The following is a 20,794-nucleotide window of genomic DNA, read 5'->3' on the forward strand; positions in this document are numbered from 1 at the left end:
GGGGTTACGGTGTTCTGTGGTTCTGTGGTTAGGCGAGAGTGAAAAAACATTGACTGGCAAACTGCAGAGCCGCAGCAGCCTTTAATCTATTACTCCTGTTGGGAAGGGTTTTAATGCATCTCACACGAGATGGCTCCCACATGAAGCTCTCTCTCTCTCTCTCTCTCTCTCTCTCTCTCACTCTCTCTCTCTCTCTCTCTCTCTCTCTCTCTCTCTCTCTCTCTCTCTGAGAGCTGTGAAGCATTATGTGTAGTACCCCAACTGTATGCTTTTAATGCCTTGTACACTTGCTTTGTGTAAATATAAAATTAATAGGTTAGGTTGACCTTTAGCAGGCCTGAATAAGCAAGATGAGTTGCCGTCATCAACAAGAACATGTGTTAGGGGATTGGGGGGAGGCTACTTACGTGCTTTGGTCACATTTTGGCGATAAGTATGTGAAAGTCAGTCAGTAAAAAAAAAAAGTTAAATGCCTGAAACTAATCTCCCCAAAACATCAAATCTCAAAAAGTATTTTTTGTAAATAAAGCTGAGATCAGAAGATGAGAATTGACAGCTGCTATGAGGAAGTACTCCCTTTGTGGGTGGCTAGGAGTGAAATAGGTGATTTAATAATAAAATAATAACAAACGTATAATGATTCAGTTATTCAAAATAATACAAAGGCTGGGCAACTGCTGTTCAGATACATAGCTTATGTACTGTGTACTACTTACTCATGGCTTATACTGTACATGGTTTGGTCAACATAGTTCATCTGCAAGTGGTTTTAATGCAGTGTAAAGATATTGAGAGAGCAGGAGATGGATGGGAAGTAGGAAACCAAGTGACCATGCTGGAGCAGTTTGGATGGGTGCTAGAGCGTTAGCAATAACCAACATTTACCAGTAGTCAAAAATAGTAAAATTCTGGTTCAAATGGAGGTATCGTTCATATAAATACAATAACAATACTTATTTTTTTCATGAATCAACAGTCATTGCCTGTTGCATATAATCACCGCTACATGGGCAATAATATTATGATTTTCTTATATCACAAAAAAATGGATTGTTAATATAGGCCATTTTCATGCCATCTTACTACCAATAGGCTAAGGATAATGCACATTTTGAGTGCTTACGACCGGTGGCCGTTATATGGGTGCATCCGGAGTCTGCCCGTGTGTGTGTAGTGGGTCTGCATGACGCCAGCAGATCAGGTGTGTTACCATGGTGCAGAATCACTCCTAATGGAGATAGTAGCTGGACAACCTGCCGGCTGGGTGATCAGTCAGCATGGGGCAGCCAGGGAGGTGATGCTGCAGCCTGTGGACACTCTCCCTGGGCTGGAGTTATAGGACTCTGGAAAAACAAGGTCACTCATCCGGGCCGAGAGACTGCATACTGATGAGTTATAGAGCTGGAAGTGGACATTGTGCAATAGGCCGTGCTGAATGTGCCTCAGTGGTAGATGTAGCATAATGCTATCTATTGAGATTCAGGGAGACTCCTGGGAAGTGCATAGTTAAAAAGGTGCTGTAGGCAAGATTAAGGAACTATTATTTATGATTCATAAGTGTAATTTGTTAGAAATGCCATAGGCATCCACCAGATTTAAGAGAGTGGAATGCTCTCTCTGAGAATATCCTTTTCGAGCTGTCTCTGTATGAGACAATTTAGAGACCGATCCCGCCTGATTCCTGGCCAATCAGGGCATCTCTTGCGTGATTACTTGAGGGAATCCATCTTGCCTGTCAAAATTGCTGAGCCAGAATATTTAAATATTCAGATATTTGTTGTATCGATGCTTCAGGTTTTTTTAAATGGTTCTTCTTTTATAAATCAAAATCTTTTTTAAATGCCTATACATATTTGCGAAGTATCAGTAGAAGGTAAGGTTACATTTCTTCCTAATATCGATAGGGTTAAAACACTATGTGAATCTGTTGAAGCACTTAAACACCTGCCGTCCAGTGCGAGAATCTGCACGACAGAGTCACATGTTAAACCAACAGTTTGTAATAATAATAACATAACATAACATAAATTGTCCAAGGCTTCCTCCCCAGGATTTGGTTTTCCATGGTGGTCCCACTACTCAGTTGTGGCCATATAAATAAGAGGTTTCCTCAAGCTGGGGGGTTAACTGTTTTAGAAAGGTTTTAATACTGATGATATTTTACCTTCTAATAAGACCAACGGTTTGTTAATTTAAGAAACAGGTAGCAGTGTTTTGTATGGAAATCCGTCTATATGCCATAATGCCTGTTTGATTTCTCTCTAGATAGTCCGCTAGTCCTGCCGTGCAATTTCAACAAAACTTTGCACAATTTACCACAATTTACTTTGTGATGATTGGAAGTAGGCATAATCTCATATTATGGAAGCCATGTGTCTCCATAAGCTTCGAGGCAACATTGAAGCTTGACCTGAATCAGACCCGGACCACTGAGTGGTTCCAAAAGCCACTAACGGTCTACTTAAATTCACTTTTCCAGGTAAAGGCTTAAATTTAAACAATATTTTTTTGCCCTTATCTGGACTTAAATAGCTTATCGGTTGATTTAGAGTAGTATTCAGCGTTCAGTAGTGTTCGGCTAGAAAATAAAGTAAGATGTAATGTTTAGAATGAATCTTATGCATTGTCCACAATGACACAATTTTGAAGTAAAACAGGAAATCAAAGCAACTTACCAAAACATACTTTATATATTGTTATTATGAATTAGGATTTTATATGAAGGCCTATGTCGATACAGGGATGAGTACAGCAAGGAGCTGTGTCGATGACAGCTCTCAAAGTAATAATACATAATTATGAGAAATCCTCTCTTAGCACGTTTTGCAGGTATGCAAAAAGCTCCATTGTCTCTGAATAACATTTGTTGATGTTTAGGCTTATGCCTTAGGCTTCTATTGATATGTCTATTCATATCTTTCAAAATAGGGTAGGCCCTCACAGTATGCCGTACTACCCCCCTTGATCCAATCAATCAAAAGCCTTGTGCATCACTTCACTGACCAAAGTCCAATCATGGATAAATTGGACAAATACATTCAAAGAGAATCTGTGAAATGCACCCCTAAAATCTGCATTGATGCATTTGTGACTTCTGATCAGGAAGGCATAGACTTCACAGGCGACACCACCTTCTCAAGCCCTGCCGATGTACACACGTATTTCCCTACAAGGACCATCCTTATAATAGCCAATTGTTTCTTCATCACAACAAATTCCAAGCTTCCCCCACTGTAAAAATAAATAAATAAAAGGAATCTACGGCCAGCCTTATATGCACATTTCATCATGCCGGCATCTCTTTTGAGTGTTTCCAGAATCTACCGCAATCGATAGGCAGGAAGAAGCAAAGTAATATGCACAGGTCCTGCCCTTAATTTGTTCACACATACTTCTACATTTATACTAAAAAGGGTGTGTGTGTGTGTGTGTGTGGGGGAGGGTGGTTGGGGGGGGGGCTCCGGTATGCCTCTGTCTTGGGCTCCTCTGTACTAAGGAGTGTGGCAACAGCTGTTCATTTGATGCTGCCTGCACCTTTGTTGACCCCCATCTCCGTCGGTACGCTCGCTGAGACAGAGGAGAAATTAGTTGTATTACCCGCCCGCTGCCGCGCGGCTCTGGCTGTGATTCTGCCCAGATTCTGTCCATTACGGTGGCCCCTCTGTCTTATTAGCCTCAACACACTCGCTAACATGCCAAATCACTGCTTCGTGTGGCTCCCGCGAACCTCCACTCACAGACAGAGGGGGGGAGAGGAGGAAGAATATAAAAATAAGTTTAAAAAAACATAAAATACGGCAAGAAGCACATACTGGCTTGCTGGCAGATGGGCCGGAGCAGCAGTGTGGATGACAAATGTGTTTACTGAGATGCAGGAGCAACGTGCCGTCAATCTTTGTTGTTACGGCGGCTTATATGTGTAGTGTAAACAGGATGCATTCCCCCGGTGCCATTGAATGGCTCATCTAGGGGACGCTGTTTTTTCAAACTTTACACGAAATGAATCAAATACAATATGCACATTTGGAACATTTCTAGCCTAAAAGTGGGATTTGTATTTGTACACCTGCCAAACTAAATGCCACATGGTGATACTATTTATCTAAATGCTTTTAAATGCGAAAACCTCCATGTTAACATGGTTTTTGGAAGTGTGTGCGTGTGTGTGCACACAATGGTTAATGGAAAAATTATGGCTGAGGGCCATTACTGGGAAAGAGTTCATTCATTCACCTGTCATTACAAATATTGATCCAATATTCCAACACCTTTCCTCTTTCTTACCCAACAATTACCTTCATTTTCGTCTCTTATATCCATCTGTCACTCAGACTGGAAACTGCTGGGGGTCTTGCCTAAATTCAGTCCATGTGAGGTGCATGCTGACCGTTGGTGGTAATCCTCCGTCCATTCGAGCAGGTTCCATTAACCCTTGATAGGACTGCATTGTTCTGAGTTCTGGTATTATCTCACTAAAGCGGACCGGGCCAATATTCAAAACATCAGATATCTCAGTGTGGTTATTGTTTTACAACGAGAAATCTTTGACGTTACCATTTCTAGAGCGCCGCTATTGAATTAGATATAGCTATCATTTAAGACAGTATGGACTTATGGTCTCAGCTAATGAACTTCACTTAAACTTATACAGCTATTCTGTCATTGAAAAGTAAACAATTTTCTGGGATCTTTTTTCTGTGTTGTTCCTTGGAATGGTACAAGCCCCATGATAACCATTATGGGTATTTTCATAAAAAATAAGAAAATGAATGCAAAACCGAAGGCTGTGAAATGAAAAAGGTTTTCACCCTCTCTTCCGAGCATTCTGTCCCATTTGTTATCGACTTTACCTACCGGGACGTTTCAAATGCAACATTTCCTTTTTTTTATATTAACCTCCCCCCCTGACACACACAAACGACGGACTAAATCCTATCGATCGCGCGCCGGATTAATAGTACCTGAGGCAGGGTGTCTGTAATCCGCGGGGTCTTTTAAGAGTCACCTGGACCAACAAATGGGCCCTTTTTAAAGGAGTATAATGTGTTCTTAAATTATTTTATTGATGGGAAGGGGCTGGCCCCCGCAGGTACCCATACAAACTGACTGGCCCTGCTGTGAAAGGGTCAATTTGGGCTCCATTTTTCCATTTCGTGGTTATCTGCATCTGTGCTCATGCTGAGCTGTGCTTGCAAGGTGGAGGTATGAGGCAGGCGAGGTCATGCATTTAACATGCTCCCTGGGTTCCTTGTAGCGGCCGGGGATTACTCCCAGGGCCATTAAAAGATGATTTGTTTTGTCTAATAATTGTAATGTAACGAGATGTTTCCGGTATTCACTTAATTTTATAATTAATAACGGCGGTGTACCCCTTTCTTCTTTGTTTTAGAGGACTGAGTCTATTTGTATGTGTTATGGTTTAATATGTTGAATAGGTTATCTTAAAATATATTTTCAAACATTGTCTTTCATGTTTTGATTTGTAATGATTTATTCCCTTTATTTCCAAATCGTAGCTCTCTCCCAGAAGTTGGACAATTGTGGAAAAAAAAAAAAAAAACTTCTCCCAAACCTTCAAGATGAATGACAACTGTGACATATAAATCATCGATTGATACTTGTTTAATACCGAGCGCCACAAAATGTCTACAGAGTACTGAAAGAAAACGGAAAATCTAATGAATGCCGGCCTCACCCAGGTTGACCAAAGCCACACATTGCGTTTGGCCCTCCCTGTGTATGCCAAACAAATGTATTCCAAGCAGATCTCACGCAGTGCCCGACCACAATGCAGCAGCAGCCAGGGTGACATTTTGTCTTTCATAGGCCCTGGCAATTTTGCCCATGGAAAATGGAAAAAATGATTAGCACTGAATGGAAAGGAGTGGGCTGGGGTGAGGGCATGGGGGGGGGGGAAAGGTGTGCAACGCTTTTCGAATCAACCCGACTCTGTAAAAGGTAGGCCGTGCTAATTGCATTGCTGTTTGTGTGACCTCTGCCTAAGTGCATGAAAGCCTCCTGCAAACGGCAGGTTAAATTGCATTTTGCAGTAACAGACGGAGGCCCCCGTCTAGGCACTCTGGCTAATAAAGTCATTTGTAAATGACTCCTCTTTTAGACTCCATTAGGAAGCGGAGCGGGGAACATTTGGTTTGATTCGCAGTCAATAGGAATGTAATGAGCACATCTGAAGATGCTAGCACCCGCCAAAAGGGAATAATTAGAAAGATTGCCTTATGAACTTGTTAATTATGCCTGTTGCCCTCCCTCAATTCGCACCCACGCACACACACACATGCGCACGCACGCAAACGCACACACACAGACCAAAGTGTCGGACTAGTTGGGTTGTAGTGGACAGAATTGTAACCCTTTAGTCTCCGATAATGTTACACCGGCACACACGTCAGTTGGTCAACATTACAAATATCAGTTTGCGTTTACAACATGCTTCCCCCCCCCTCCCCCCCCCCCAAGTAAACAGTTGAAATGTGTTACTAACTGTGGCTAGATAGACTAGAATAATAAATAATAATACAATATTCATATCCTTACTGTCATATAATTGCAACTGGATTGCTTTGTATGAAGCAAGCTGAATAAATAAGACATGTCCTCGGACACACACAAACACACACAAACACACACACACACAATGTGCGTTGGTGACACTCACCATTCAAAAGAAACAAGTCATACACCGCATGCAATGATGCATTTTTTTGTAATAATTTGTGGAATATGAATTTCAATTTTGAATCCCCGGATTCAATCCAAGCGACTCCAGAACACTAGCTCGCAGGTGTTTGTGCGCAAAGGAAATCCAAGAGCGGGAGGACGGAGGGAGGCGAGGGCGGGCGTGCGCCTGTACAATTTGATACTTTGTTCATTGGATCCTTTCGCCCCAGCCCTTAATTCAGCACTACTGGACCCGTTGTTGCGTCCCCATGTTCACATTAGTGGCTTAGCAGGGGAAAGGCAGGTGTTAAACCAGTTGGAGGGGGGAACACTCAGGTCCCGTTGCTGACATGGGGAGGGGGGGGCGGGGGGGCATTGTACGCTAGTGTGGGCCAGTTGCTGAAGGTCTGATGGGGGCTAATCCTTAACCACAAGACATCCTTGTGCCTCCTGAGGTCCAGATTTTGAAGGGGGGTGGGGGGGGGGCAGAGTTTGGTACCCTGAGTAAAATACACAGTTGGGGGGGGGTGGGGAGGGTGTAGCTTTAGCACTCAATAAGCACCTTTCCCCCCTTACGGACACAATCACAGAAATTCACATAAAGACTGAAAAGAGCACAGACACAGACGCTTACATCAGGAGAAGGTTAAGAACACACCGACGGAATAGAAACCATAAAATTCTTTTCACTCAACACACATTGTAGACAGACATTGGCTACGCACAGACACACACAAACACACAAGAGCAGGGCAACAAAACAAAACATATCCTGTCAATGGCTGTGTGTGTGTGTGTGTGTGTGTGTGTGTGTTGTGCGCTGTTTCTGCGTGTGTGTGTGTGTGTGTGTGTGTGCGCGCACACACACACACAAGTCCACTGACCCATAATGACCCCTCCATTCTGAAGGTAACAAAGAGTGGGTGTGAAAGAGGCGTGAGATCACACACATTTGAATCAATCGGCTGAGTGCTCTTATTCAACGGGACAACGTGTCACGGCGAACGACATCATCGCTTCGTATGTTTCGACGCCCTCGCCCCGCCCCCCCCCCCCTTCACATACACACACACACACACACTAACTCACGGCCTGCGAAGAGGTCATACTAACAGGCCCCGGTGTAGATGAATGATTAATTAGTGTCTGTTGAATGCCATACGGGGCTAATTTAGTGGGTTGGAAAACACGTGCATTGACACGATGGAGCCGGGCCCGCGGCCTGCCGCTCCGGGCCAGCCGCGCCACGCCCAGAGGACGCCAGGCTGGAGCGGACCTCTAAGGGGCCCTTTCCTCTGTCACGCTGCAGGGGGACACATTTTGTTTCTTATTATTTCGATGTTTCATTTGCTTGTATATTTCGGTATGTAGGTTTTTTTTTTTTTCGATTTTGGTAGTGGTCCGTCCCCTCACGTTGTATAACTCGACAGCTGATTTGATCCACGCCTCCTTTAATTCGACCACCGACTGCTCCTCTCAGGAGGATGAGCCTCTCTTGGGAAGCGACCAGCCCACTGAAAGGAAGAGTCTGGTCCCAGCGGCGGGGTCCCAGTGCCCCCCCCCCCCCCCCCCCCCATCACCACCCGGACCACCACCTCACCCTTCGCTCTCCACGCTCCCTTTATTCCGCGGATTAAGCGGCTTTCGTTCACCTCTTGTATTTTTATATTACACTTCTCTCCCTCTCTCTCATTTTTTTTTTTTGCGCCTTCACTTGGGAAAGGCTTCCCATGTCCTCTCCCGAGGGCCTGGAGCACGCCACACGCCGGGCCTCCTGGTTTTTCTTCTTGCTCACTTAGGGGGAGCAAATGACCAGCGAGAACTCTATTAGCAAGATGCACCAACACTCCCCCTGCCCCCTCCACCCCCCCCCTCCCCTCTCTCTCCTGCACCGCCAGCCACCTCCGTCGGGGGTCCGTGGCCGTTCACTTGTTCTGACAACCGGATGAAGTCGAGCCTCATGCGAAGTGAGCGCGAGCGGGAGAAGAGAGGGGGGGGGGAAAGGAGTCGGGAGGCGGGAGGCGGGAGGCGGCGGCGGTGGCCGCCCCCCCGCACAGATTTGCTTAATTGGGTTTGACTTCCACAATTACAGGGCAATAATGGCTCTATTGAGTCAGGGCCTTGTCGGAGTGAAAGGCCACCGCCACGGCAGTTGTACTGACAGTTGCACTGCACACCCGCATGCTGTCAGAGGGCTTAGTGCTGAAAGAGAGAGAGAGAGAGGGAGAGGGAGAGAGGTTGAGCGAAAGAAAGAAAGAAAGGGGGATTGAACTGGTGGCGAAGACACCGAAGGAGGAAAGAGAAATAGGAAGGATGAACAATACAGAAAGAAAATGAACCAACACTGGATCAAGAAAAAAGGGGTCACTGGTAAAATAAAATAAACAAAGATAGAAAGAGTGTAGGGAGGGGGGGGGAGAGTGAGAGAGAGGGTGGAAGGGTTGTGCAAAAGAAGAGAGGGGGAGGTGGGGCTGGGAATTGCCAATGGACCTTGGTTAAGCAGTGGTTATTGAGTCTGTGATAGGACTCCGGGAGGCCAGGGCAGCAACAATGACAGAATTAATGGGCAAGACACGATGAGAATGTCAGCCCAACGGGGGCCGGGTGGCCTTTGGGCTTCCTCCTGACGCCGGAGGGACTGAGCTCTCTGGATCACTTGGCCGGGGCGCTTGACCCGTCTGTCGGCACATCAGGCTTACATCCATGTTTACAGGCTATTGTGCTTATCATAGCGCAATGCCCCTCCAGTTCCAAGTGCTTACCGAGCCTGAGTGCCAATCATTTCACTAGTGTTGCAGATTTATTTGGCCCTTGGACCGCGTTTTACACTTCGACACATTGTGTGACCGTTTTAAAATGTATATCAAACTGCACAGACGAAAGCTGACTGGGATAATTTGAGTGTGTGCTTAAATACTAAGCGGCTAATAATTGAAAGGAAATCCCTTGCCATACCAATTAATACTGTGGTTAATGTTGCTAATCTGAAGAATTTCTCAAGGCACAAAAAAACATCCTCATCCGCTTATCCGGGGTCGGGTTCCATGAAAAAAAACATGAAATACAGAAACTAATGTGCAACAGTTTCTTAAAAGAAAATGTAAATTCACAGACACAAATAAGATGGATGCAGTGTATATCTGTTGCAAGCTTATACATCCATCTTTCCGTCCAGCAATAGTATAAATATTATGTACTTTGTCTTCTCTATATAGTATATATAGTATAATATATCTACCTACATATAGGCAATGTGCATCAATGATAAATATAGCACTGTATTTCATGTTCATATTGCATCCAATGTATTTTCTTGTCTGCACAGGTCAACAGAAGGCTGCAAGAAGAGGGAAAGTTTCCCATGTCTGGCAACTTCTGGGGACTAAAACCACCTTGCTGTCATTTATTATTAGCCACAACGAGGGTCCCATTTTGACACTTCAGATTCAAGTCTCAGCAAATAGCCCTGGGAAGAGGAGCCACAAGCCACGAGATGGCTTTTCCCTGATATAATTTGTGGCTGCAAATGACAAAACAGAGGCAGAAATAATGTATAAAGTCAAGTTTGGTGAGGGAGAAAATGGAAAAATATTTAGGGCTGTGTGCCACTCTAATGGATATCCTTGTGGCTGGGAGAAAATGGGACACAATAATGTGTTTGTATTGTCCGCCAGTGCTGTTTCAGAGAGCATATCAGCAGAGATGTCCCCAGACATTTTTTCGTTTTTTTACAAGCAATCACTTAATGGGACGGAGAATCACAACGACAAAGATGTTGTGCTCTATTACTGGGCCCAGAAGATGGAGGCCGCGGATTTGTAACTAAAACACAGAAAGAAAGGAAAAGAAGGAGGGAAAGAGGCAGAGAGAAAGAAAAAACATAAAATTGGAGGTAGAAGGAAGTAAATAGACGAAGAATGAAAGAGACGGAAAGGAAAGAGACGTGAAAAAAGACCAAACGATAGACAAAGGCAACAAACCAAATACAGAACTAAAAGGGAGGCCTTTCACAACACACGCACCAGTCCCGGAGCATGTGTGCCATGTTTGCCGCGTGAGCCTTAAGTGCAGTCACTGACAGGAATTTCAATTATTTCATTAGGGAGGGGAAAATGAAAAGACTTAAGTGTTGTGATTTCTACAGTCTTTCATAGATCAATCTAATGTGCGCTCACATTGGAAATCAACCGAGATGGAAGGGGGGCAAGTGAAGTAGCGTCCTCCTAAATCACGCAATTAAAATGGCAAATTAGTTTCTTGATATATTCATTTAAGTGGTTAAGTGGAAAGGTTTCTCTCCCGTCGTCCGCGGTGCTCTCTGGCGGGAAGCGACCGAAGGGGGGGGGGAGCGACGCGGCAGCTGCCATGCTCTTATGATTAGAGACATCGCTTTATTCCGCCGAGGAGAAACGCTGAAAGCACTTGCTGCACAAATTAGCCATTTGAAGGCTTCAAAAAATGCAATTCGTAGGAGTTGATTTAACCATTTACAGGGTAGCATAAAGGTTTTAGAAGCATTTTGAACACTAATGTCCATAACTTCACATGTTCCATTAAATTATCATTTTGCAGCACTGCCGGTTATTTCCAGGGGGTTTTTTTCCAGTTTGGCCTCATTTTCCGTCATCGCCTCTGTTCAGACATCATCCATATCCTAACCCTAACACATCCATATGCAGTTTCAAATGCAAGTTTCAAATACCAAAAGTTGACACCCATCGAATGCATTTTAAAGATCAATCCAAGGACAGTGTTTTCATACAGGCCTGTCAGAAATACATGTTGGTCTAGTTGTGCTTTTACACAGACGAACGGGCTATAAGAAGCCAGATAGACGGGGAACTTCATAGGCTGTGCTCTTCCTGACTGACCGACCTGCGCGACAGTTTTGTGTGGACGAGCACATGCAAAAAGAATCAAATGGGCACCTCGGTGTAGTCATGTTTGCACCAAGCCAGCCTCGGTGGTGTGTTTGTATTTGTACATCTTTGTCCTGTGGAATCCCCCTTGTCATGTTATTATTCAGCCCGGGCCAGGTGTCCCGCCCAACTCCCTTCGAGGCTTCCAGAGCTCCTAAGCAGCCCGTGGCTGTACATAAGCGTGGACTTTCCATAACAAAATTAATGTCTCAAAAGCTGGATGGATCCAAGGAAACGTTGGATTTGCTCTTCCTTCACACAGCCATATTGTCCACTTTGATTGCGCGATGGGGGAAGGACATCAAATGCCCTCCTGGCTGCCATGCTCCAAATGGAAGAAAATAGGCCGTGGTCTATAAAAATGAAGTTAGATGTAAGTACGGCACTCAAATCTCAGGGAGGGGGAAAAAAATCCTTTTTGCAGGGGCATTTTGTTGTTGTCAATTGGCCTGAGCAACTTGCTATAATGCAGGTAATGGAGCCACTCTTCTCCTTTCATCTTGGGGGTTTGTGTGCGTGTCAAAGCAAAGGGAGGGCGAATGAGTTACAACTGGAGGTGGATATAGACTCCCGGGGACACTGGGTCTCCCGAGCAGACTGGAGGGACTGATGGGCTGTCGGTCCCACAGCCGACAGACCGGTCTTCAATACTTGGCCAGCTGTAGTCTGGGACATTTACCTTCAGACATGTCAATTAGGAGCTAGGAGGGTTAGTGAATTAACAAATAACAAAAAAATGATAAGAATCGGTTTCTATGTAGATTTACAAATCAGACTTTAGACTTTAACACCAAAGTTTGATGGCAGACCAGCTTAGATCTGGGAGAATGGGGCGGTTTAGTTTCTTCTCTTCATGTTTGTTTCGAACATCCATTTGCACCAACGCTTCCATAAATAGTAAATGTTTCAAATCATCACCATGTAGACTGGCCACTGTAGACAGGCATATTAAAATCCCTTTCTGAAAGCTATATCCACTCCTGCAAATCAGTTTGTCTTTGCTAGAAATCTGCACAAAGAAACAGGAAACAAGGCATAACTCCACCCCTTCAGGTTTTGGTTCTGGCCCAGGCTCTGGGGTTCTGCTATAACATAGTATGACTTCTGGATCCAAGATCGCTGTGATCGCTGTATGCAACATTACATGAGCCAATTTATTATTTATTCCTCATTGGTTTGAAGCGTTTCATTTGCAGCGGTGAAACTATCAACTGCCATGCTACCATACAAGTTGCTATCATGCGTTGTAACCGATGAAGGAGTGGGTCACAACTACACATCTCATCTCATTCTGTTTAAGTTACTTTGCTTTGATGACCATGGCTCAGAGACAAATGCAATTTTTTTTAACTGTTACAATTCATTATATTAACTTTTGTGCATTTGTTCAGTTTTTAATACCTTTGAATCGCATCAAAAATATATATATGAATTAGTTCTTTAACAAAACTGGGAAATCATATCAAGATATTATATAAGAGGGACACAAACAATGGTTTATAAAAATCCATGGTCATAAATGTCTGTATAACGTTTTATATAAACACCAAATGTGCAGAGTTCTGTACTAAAAAACGTATTTTGGCAATCAGCTAACATAACAAATGATAACGATAATAAGTTAAGTAGTTATATGCATATGATCATTTGTAAATCCAAGTGCCTAACATATCACAAAGAGTATAACACAACGATAAACGGATATATATGATGAGCATTGTGAATTTGGTTCAGAAATGAACCAGGGAGCAACAGCTGTATGGACGGACCCCGCGCTCGGCTCTCTGCTGACGTCCGCTCCCCGCTCCTCTTTCAATCAAATCCATGCAGTCATCAGTATCACTTCAACCCACCCAGCGTTCGCCGTTTCTGTTTTTTCAGCAGATTCCCCAAACGACAAAACGGCTGTGCGGCGATTGGCCAGCGGCCGGCGCGGGCCCATTGTGTCAAGCCACTGTTTGTTGCATCCCTTGACTCGACTCTCCCACCCGCTCAAACAGTAGTGCTGTTAGCTTGCTGGAAATCTGCCTGGTCTTGGCATTACAAGATCTCCTTCTGTTTTGTCAGGCAGCAGTCTTCATAAAACGTCTTCGAAAAAGAAGGGGGTTAACTCGAGGTAAGGTGAAAAAATGAGAATATGTCAAATGTGCATCTGTGATGGGGCTTTATATTTCGGTGGCATGCGTGGAAATCGAAACCGTCGCACTGAACGCCTTTGCATGTTCCGACGTTTGTATTTGATTCGAGAAATAGAATTGCGTCTTGGCTCGTTATATTATTTTAAACATTCATTTTTATTATGAAATATGTCAGTATGTAACCAAACAAATGTTTATCGCAAGCGGAGGGCTACTGGGGTACTGAAATGGGGTGGGTTGGTAAAAAGAAAATCACAGTTTTAAGAATAAACATAATTGTTTATTGTTTCAGAATATTGAATAACCGGGGCTAGAATTTTGCTGAAATCTTTAGATTTTAGATTTAAAATTTAGATTTAGGTTCAATTATGACAAAATATATGACACTAATGAGGAAATAACATAAACATGGTTAGAACATTAACAATTCTAAGAATAAGGCAAAAAACGGTTACATTCATAATCCTTGGTTTTCGAGGTTCAGAATTATGTCGAGTGCCTACTTGTATCCTTTGCTAAATTGTACGTAAAAACCCTCCATGACAGAGAAGGTGATGCGCCCGGGGTGGAGGGGGGGTCACACCGAGTCCAGGTGGAACAATGGACAAGTATCAAAGCTGCAAGGGTGATCGAGGCTTGCGAGAGCTATAAAAAGAGAGTCTATGTAAAGCTCTGTTCTCTCTGACTGATCTCCCGGAGAACAAAGTGGAGGGAACACTCACAGGCCACCCCGGAGCTCAATCCTGGGGAAATAACATGTTCATTTTCACATAGTTACCGACACATAGACCCCTCTGTTCCTGAGCGTGTGTGTCTGTGTGTGTGTGTGTGTGTGTGTGTGTGTGAGAGAGAGAGACGAGGGTGAGCACCATTGATGATTCCTGATGCTAAATGACCTTACGATCTTGTGTGTTTGTGCGCTTGTGTGTGTGTGTTTCCCCAGGTGCAGAATGTACAGCTTTATGGGCGGAGGGTTGTTCTGTGCTGGCGTAGGGAACATCCTCCTGATTGTTTCCACAGCAACCGATTATTGGATGCAGTATCGGCAGTCCAACAACTACATGCACCAAGGCCTGTGGCGCTACTGTATGCCGGGGAAATGCTTCACACACAACGACAGCATCGGTAAAGACCACTGGGCACCACGGCTATGTGTCACATCTGTACTTGTGTTAACTGTTGTTATTATTACCATCAGTAGCCTTTTGTCTGGTCAAATGCTAATTGGTGAATTGTGGATTGTCATAGGAACAACACTATCATTCTGACTATAGATTTATCGCTTTTGAGATTTGGAGTATTGTGTTAAAGGTTGAGGCACTCCCTGTCCTTAGACTGAGCTTAATTGCCTGGATGGACACACACCGCATGTCGCTCACCTGCCTTGACCTGCATTTAAGCCTGCACCAACCCTGCTTCGTTGACCTTTGACCCCCCCTTCCCACACAGCCCACTTGGACGCCACGCGTGCCCTCATGATCCTGTCGCTGCTCGCCTGCTTCATCGGCATCATCATCGGCATCATGGCCTTCATCCACTACTCCTCCTTTGACAGATTTGACAAAACCTTTGCTGCCAGCATTTTGTTCTTCATCTCATGTAAGTCGGACTGGTTTTTGTTTTTGCTGGGTTTTTATCACAAAGCCATTTGTGTAGATTTTGATTCACTGCTTGCTAAAACTTTTTAGAAATAGTTTAATCGATTATTATTACATTATTAATTATTATTATTATTATTATTATTATAACCACATTGTTCAATCAAAAACAAGACAATTGGCTCATCTTACAAAATTTCCCCACTGTGGGACTATAAAGGATTATCTTATCTTACACTTCTACTCTGAAATACATAAAAACCAACCTCCCCTACGTGAATGGACTGTACGTGTACGACATGACACAACTGTACGCTCAGGGTGTACCTCATTACTGCGCCTCATGCACTCCTGCAGGCTTTTTAGTGCTGCTGGCCATGGCCGTGTACACGGGGGTGACCATCAACTACTTTGGGAAACGATACGGGAACTGGAGGTTCTCCTGGTCTTACATCATTGGCTGGGTGTCCGTGGTTCTCACCTTCTTTTCAGGTAAACGCTGCACCCCGACACACACACACACACACACAAACACACACGCATACACACACACACCTTCTACCGGCCACCCGCTACATCCACATGGCCCTCTCCATTAGTAAGCTACAGCTACAGTATGTGATGCGTGGCATTAGCGCAGCACAGATAACTTAAATATATTCAAACAACACACGTCTGTCTGTTCATTTGAAATCATTGTGGAATATATACTAGGAGGATACTCAACATTTAGCATTAGCTTTAGCATCAGGGTGAATTATAAAAATAATGATGTGATTTCTATGTAAGTGTAAATGGAATAGGAATAGGTACGTCCATGTTTGTATCAACCGCAGGGTTTTGCATACAGAGAAGGATCTTATGAGCCCTAATGGGCTAGGGCCACTAGGCCCCGGCTGGGGGCCGCCAGGAAGTACTCCTGACCACTCTTTAGACTCCATAATGAGTGTCTGTGATGCATGCTGGGAATTTGTTGTGATTTTGTCTTTTAATTTAAAACACATGAAAATAACTGAATCGGCAGCACATATTTCTGAAGTAAAAACAATCGGTCAGACCTAAATCTAACATATTTGCATGGCCCTGTTTACATGTATACATTCCAAAATATTACAAACAACTCCATAGATGGCAAAATCTTTCAATACTTTTTACACAGGATAAACTGCCATATTGTGACACATGCACCTGTACTTATTATGTGTACCAGACAAGCTAATTCAAGCTGTATGTACACCCTTTTATTTTAAACCCTAGATTCTGCGTTTGATCCACTAATACAATACCCTAAGGCCACATGAAATAAATGTTGAATGTTGTTTTCTCTTTCTGCTTCAGGGATATTTTATATGTGTGCCTACAAGATGCACGAGTGCCCAAGGAACTCTCACTGATTTATTTGTACGTCTTGGCCATCATCAATGAGAACGACGGCAAGAGTTGCAACCTTTCTATTGGCTTCAATCTGACCAGCAACATGAGCCCCGCAGCGTTTGCTCTGGAAAATGACCAACGTTTCAGTGATTTCAATAAAAAAAACATGGAAAATGTGCCTCTGCCTTTTATACTGCTTACTCTTTTGTTGAATATTATCCCTTCAGTCTAGTTTTTTATGAACTTGCCCACATATAAATTTAAAATGATTTCAATGTTAAATATCATTCCATACATATAGCTAAACCCAGTGTAACCAAGACCTGATTCTGAAAAGTTTGATAATAAATTACCTCCCTGCACCATATTTTATGAATTTCTATTAAGTGCTACGCATACATTTATTTTAGCAAGTTTTAAACTCGCCCTCAGAAAAGTGTGTGAATCTGTAGGTTGTGTGTGCATTAGTGCTTGTATATATGATCATATGCAACTACATAAAATAAGCAATTTGTGTAATGTGCCGAAATATCACACTTACATGATGAAGTGTCATTAGAAAAGTAGGTATTTGTGGGAAGTGTTGCTTACCTCATATTTAAGACCCTGGCCTTTTTCTTCATCTCCATCTTTGATTCATGTCAGGATGCGCAGCAAATAATTATTATTCATTTTCAAACTTTAAAAGGATAACTTTGCATGCATGGATGGCAATAGGCAACGGCACTCTGTGCAGACTTATTTGAGTCTTGAAAGTACAAGATTACTATGAATTAACCCTTTACCGAATGAAAAGTTTAACTCCACAACTTGACTACAGGGAAGTACACAACAGTTTTGTCAAACACACACACACACACACACACACACACACACACACACACACACACACACACACACACACACACACACACACACACACACACACTTTTTGCACGAATTCTTAATCAACACAACTCATATTTAGGAACCCGAATCTCAGTGTAACTATAGGCTATCTGTGTTTTTGAAGTCTGAGCTGAATGCAGCATCGCAAGCCTCTTATCGCAATGTGCCACTTAGGGAGTGACGCACTACCTGGTCTCCCCCGCATTCGTCCCCTGATGAAATGGCAGCTAAAAGCAGCTTTGGACGGACCAAGGGAACGGATCCTATTGATCAGCGCGTAAAGGCGATCTCGTCCCCATTTGTTCATTTACTTTCTAATTTTCTTCTAAAAGCAAAACCTGTTATCCTGACGCGCTCTTTAAAGAGAGTGAACAGAAGGTCCACATTCACGGTCAACATTATTGTAAAGGTCTATCGTTTTTATTGAGTTTACGAGTTTTCCATTTGTGCAATAAAGAAATGTAGGGAACCAAGGAAACCAGGCAAAACAATTGAATAGGCCTACTAGACCACAATAATACATCATTATTATAATGATTATCATTATTAAAATATAGTTGCCATTTTGACAATAACAACTTCAAATTGTAGTCTGGAGTTTATACAACACACTTTCTTGCATAATATCAATTTAATAATTAGCATTCTACCTATCAGATCGAATTGAAATCCTGTCCTCGAGCCCGAGGATTACAACTTCCGCTCTAACATCTCACTTAATTGCCTAATAGCATTGCAGCGTGAATTCTGCCTACATTAAGACACTTTCACATTAGCCGGCATGATTGGAAATGTGATGACAACACGATATCAACAAATTACAGCAAACGGCTTCCGACACAAATGGCACCGGAGCAGCACTTGTACTCTCCCAGATTTCAATGCCAACAATTACAGACAAATTGGGCAAGATTACTAGACAGACCCGTAGTCTTGTCTAATCCTCTCGTGGCAACACTGCCTGAAAAGCTCACTGAGAGAGGCTCCGAGTCGGCCATATTGTTGGACATATCAGAATTGGACATTAGTCTCTATATGCTGTACATTGAAAATGTAGAAAACTTTAAAAAAAACTCTCCCTACTGATGACAATAATGTTAGCATGCAATAAAAACCATAGTCGGCCTACATAAAACCGTGACATTTACCTTTTTTCTTTTGTAAGGCTTTATTAGAGTACAAATTGCCATTGAAACCGCTCACATAGCCTACAGAACTAACAACCTAATTTGTTGTTCTGCCTTTTTCCACAAGCAGCTGAAGAGATAATGCCAAAGCAAGTTTGAGTGAGCCGCAGCTGGTTACAACCTGTATGCTTCTCCTCCCTCCGCCACTCCAAATTAATGTGCGCACAAATCATTCTTTGCCCCGCCCCCGCTGACGCGCTATTGGCTCTCCGCTAATCAATTTCACAATCGACTTCACTCCTTGAATAAATAGTAATCTCCCCGAATCTAAAACCTGTGTTCCTCCCTCCAATAGAGTCACTAACTCTCGCGCAGGGTACTCTATAACCACACTTGTCTTGGGGGGCGATAGAACTGCGACTTTGTGTTTGTATGTGTGTCTCCACACCGCGATATAAAAAGAAGAGCGAACCGATGAACAGTGAATTCAATTTTTGAAAAAGTATGAGTATGAGTATGAGTATGAATTATACGTCTCCGGCGCCCCAGGCGCCGACGCAGAGGTCCACATCGTTCTTCATCGAGGACATCTTGTTACACAAACCCAAGCCCCTGCGGGAAGTGATACACTCGCCGTTCTCGAGCTCCCTGGCTTCGCGGATGCCCCTCCTGGAGTACGGATACCCGCTGATGCCCACCCCGATCCTGGCGCACCCGCACCACGCGCTCCACAAGCCGGAGCACCACCAGTACTTCTTCACATCTGGTAAGACCCGTGCACGTGTTCACCAGCCTCCTGTGTGTTTACCTAGGAGCTGTTTGAAAGATAAAAACTAGAAAATCACTAAAACAGACTGATGTATATATATGGGCCTAGGATTTAGGATAAATCTAATTTTAAAAGTTTTAGTTAGGTCATTAGGTCAGTTTTATAATTTGTATGTGTGTAGACTAAGTAAATCACATTCATCTGATGAAATCAGATGAAATCACATTCATCTGACGAGGCATATGCTTAATAATGGAAAAAGGTGATGGATCAATCGAAAGATAATGTAGAATAATGAATGCATATTTTTATTCATTTTAAATTCGATTCGTCAAATTAAATTAAATATTGCCGGTTAGGACTAGCCTAATATTTATTTTAATTATTAGCCCTATGTAGCCTATATAATGAAAATGATCGATTGGACATTTAGAAAATACATACTTGTTGAATACCGTTGGGTGTATGTTGGATTTTAACCGTACTATATTACACCTGATAGGGATGCAAATGCCCGCGTTGTTTCAGCATCACCCCGAGCTGCCGGGCAAGCACTGCCGGCGCAGGAAGGCGCGCACGGTGTTCTCCGACTCGCAGCTGTCCGGCCTGGAGAAGAGGTTCGAGATCCAGCGGTACCTGTCCACGCCCGAGAGAGTGGAGCTGGCCACGGCGTTGAGTCTTTCAGAAACACAGGTCAGCAGACATCTGGGGAAAAAAAGCACTTGACCACCTCCAATATAGGCCTTTTAAAAGTAATTTTTAAAAGCAGGCCTGTTTATGGATGCTTATTTTTTGTCTCTTTTTTAACGCATGTACAGGTGAAAACATGGTTTCAAAACCGGCGGATGAAGCACAAGAAACAGCTGAGGAAGGCGCAGGACGACCGGAAACACTCGAGTGACACGGACCCCCGGTCCACGGAGAACTCGAGCGAGAGCGAGGTGAACGAGAAGCACGCGGAGGACCTGAAGGGCGGGACGCAGCCCGGCTCCTACCTGCTGCACGAGGACGAGGATGAGGACGACGTGGACATCGAGGAGGACATTTGCTCCCCGGAGCATTTACTATAGTAGGCAGTGGCAGCCCTGCGTGGTGTTTGTTTTATAAACGGGACGAGGAAAAAACACAAGTGTAAAGAATCTACAGACTTTCTCTTTCGATAAGAGGCTACGGCTATGTTGCTTTGTAAATAGTATATATGACCGCGTCGATATAACGAGCATGACAATATTGCATTTTTTAAATTATGGAGGCTATTGTTAATATTGTTATTATTATTATTATTTGTTTTATTTTTATTCGT

General features: G+C 43.5%; 2 protein-coding genes across 2 annotated transcripts; both read left to right on the top strand.

Moving 5' to 3' along the window:
- Window positions 1–14,685: 14,685 nt before the first annotated feature.
- lim2.1 (lens intrinsic membrane protein 2.1) lies at window positions 14,686–16,727 on the top strand (the record flags this gene model as incomplete). Its single annotated transcript, XM_084473816.1, has 4 exons — window positions 14,686–14,860; window positions 15,185–15,334; window positions 15,691–15,825; window positions 16,672–16,727. The coding sequence occupies 4 exons, from the start codon at window positions 14,686–14,688 to the stop codon at window positions 16,725–16,727; spliced, it is 516 nt and encodes a 171-aa protein (XP_084329942.1).
- Window positions 16,728–19,226: 2,499 nt separating this feature from the next.
- Window positions 19,227–20,561, top strand: bsx (brain-specific homeobox; the record flags this gene model as incomplete). Its single annotated transcript, XM_084474433.1, has 3 exons — window positions 19,227–19,488; window positions 19,994–20,184; window positions 20,310–20,561. The coding sequence occupies 3 exons, from the start codon at window positions 19,227–19,229 to the stop codon at window positions 20,559–20,561; spliced, it is 705 nt and encodes a 234-aa protein (XP_084330559.1).
- Between the last annotated feature and the right edge of the window lie 233 nt (window positions 20,562–20,794).

This window comes from Micromesistius poutassou, assembly GCF_964030765.1.
Source record: "Micromesistius poutassou genome assembly, chromosome: 10".
NCBI classification, from domain to species: domain Eukaryota; kingdom Metazoa; phylum Chordata; class Actinopteri; order Gadiformes; family Gadidae; genus Micromesistius; species Micromesistius poutassou.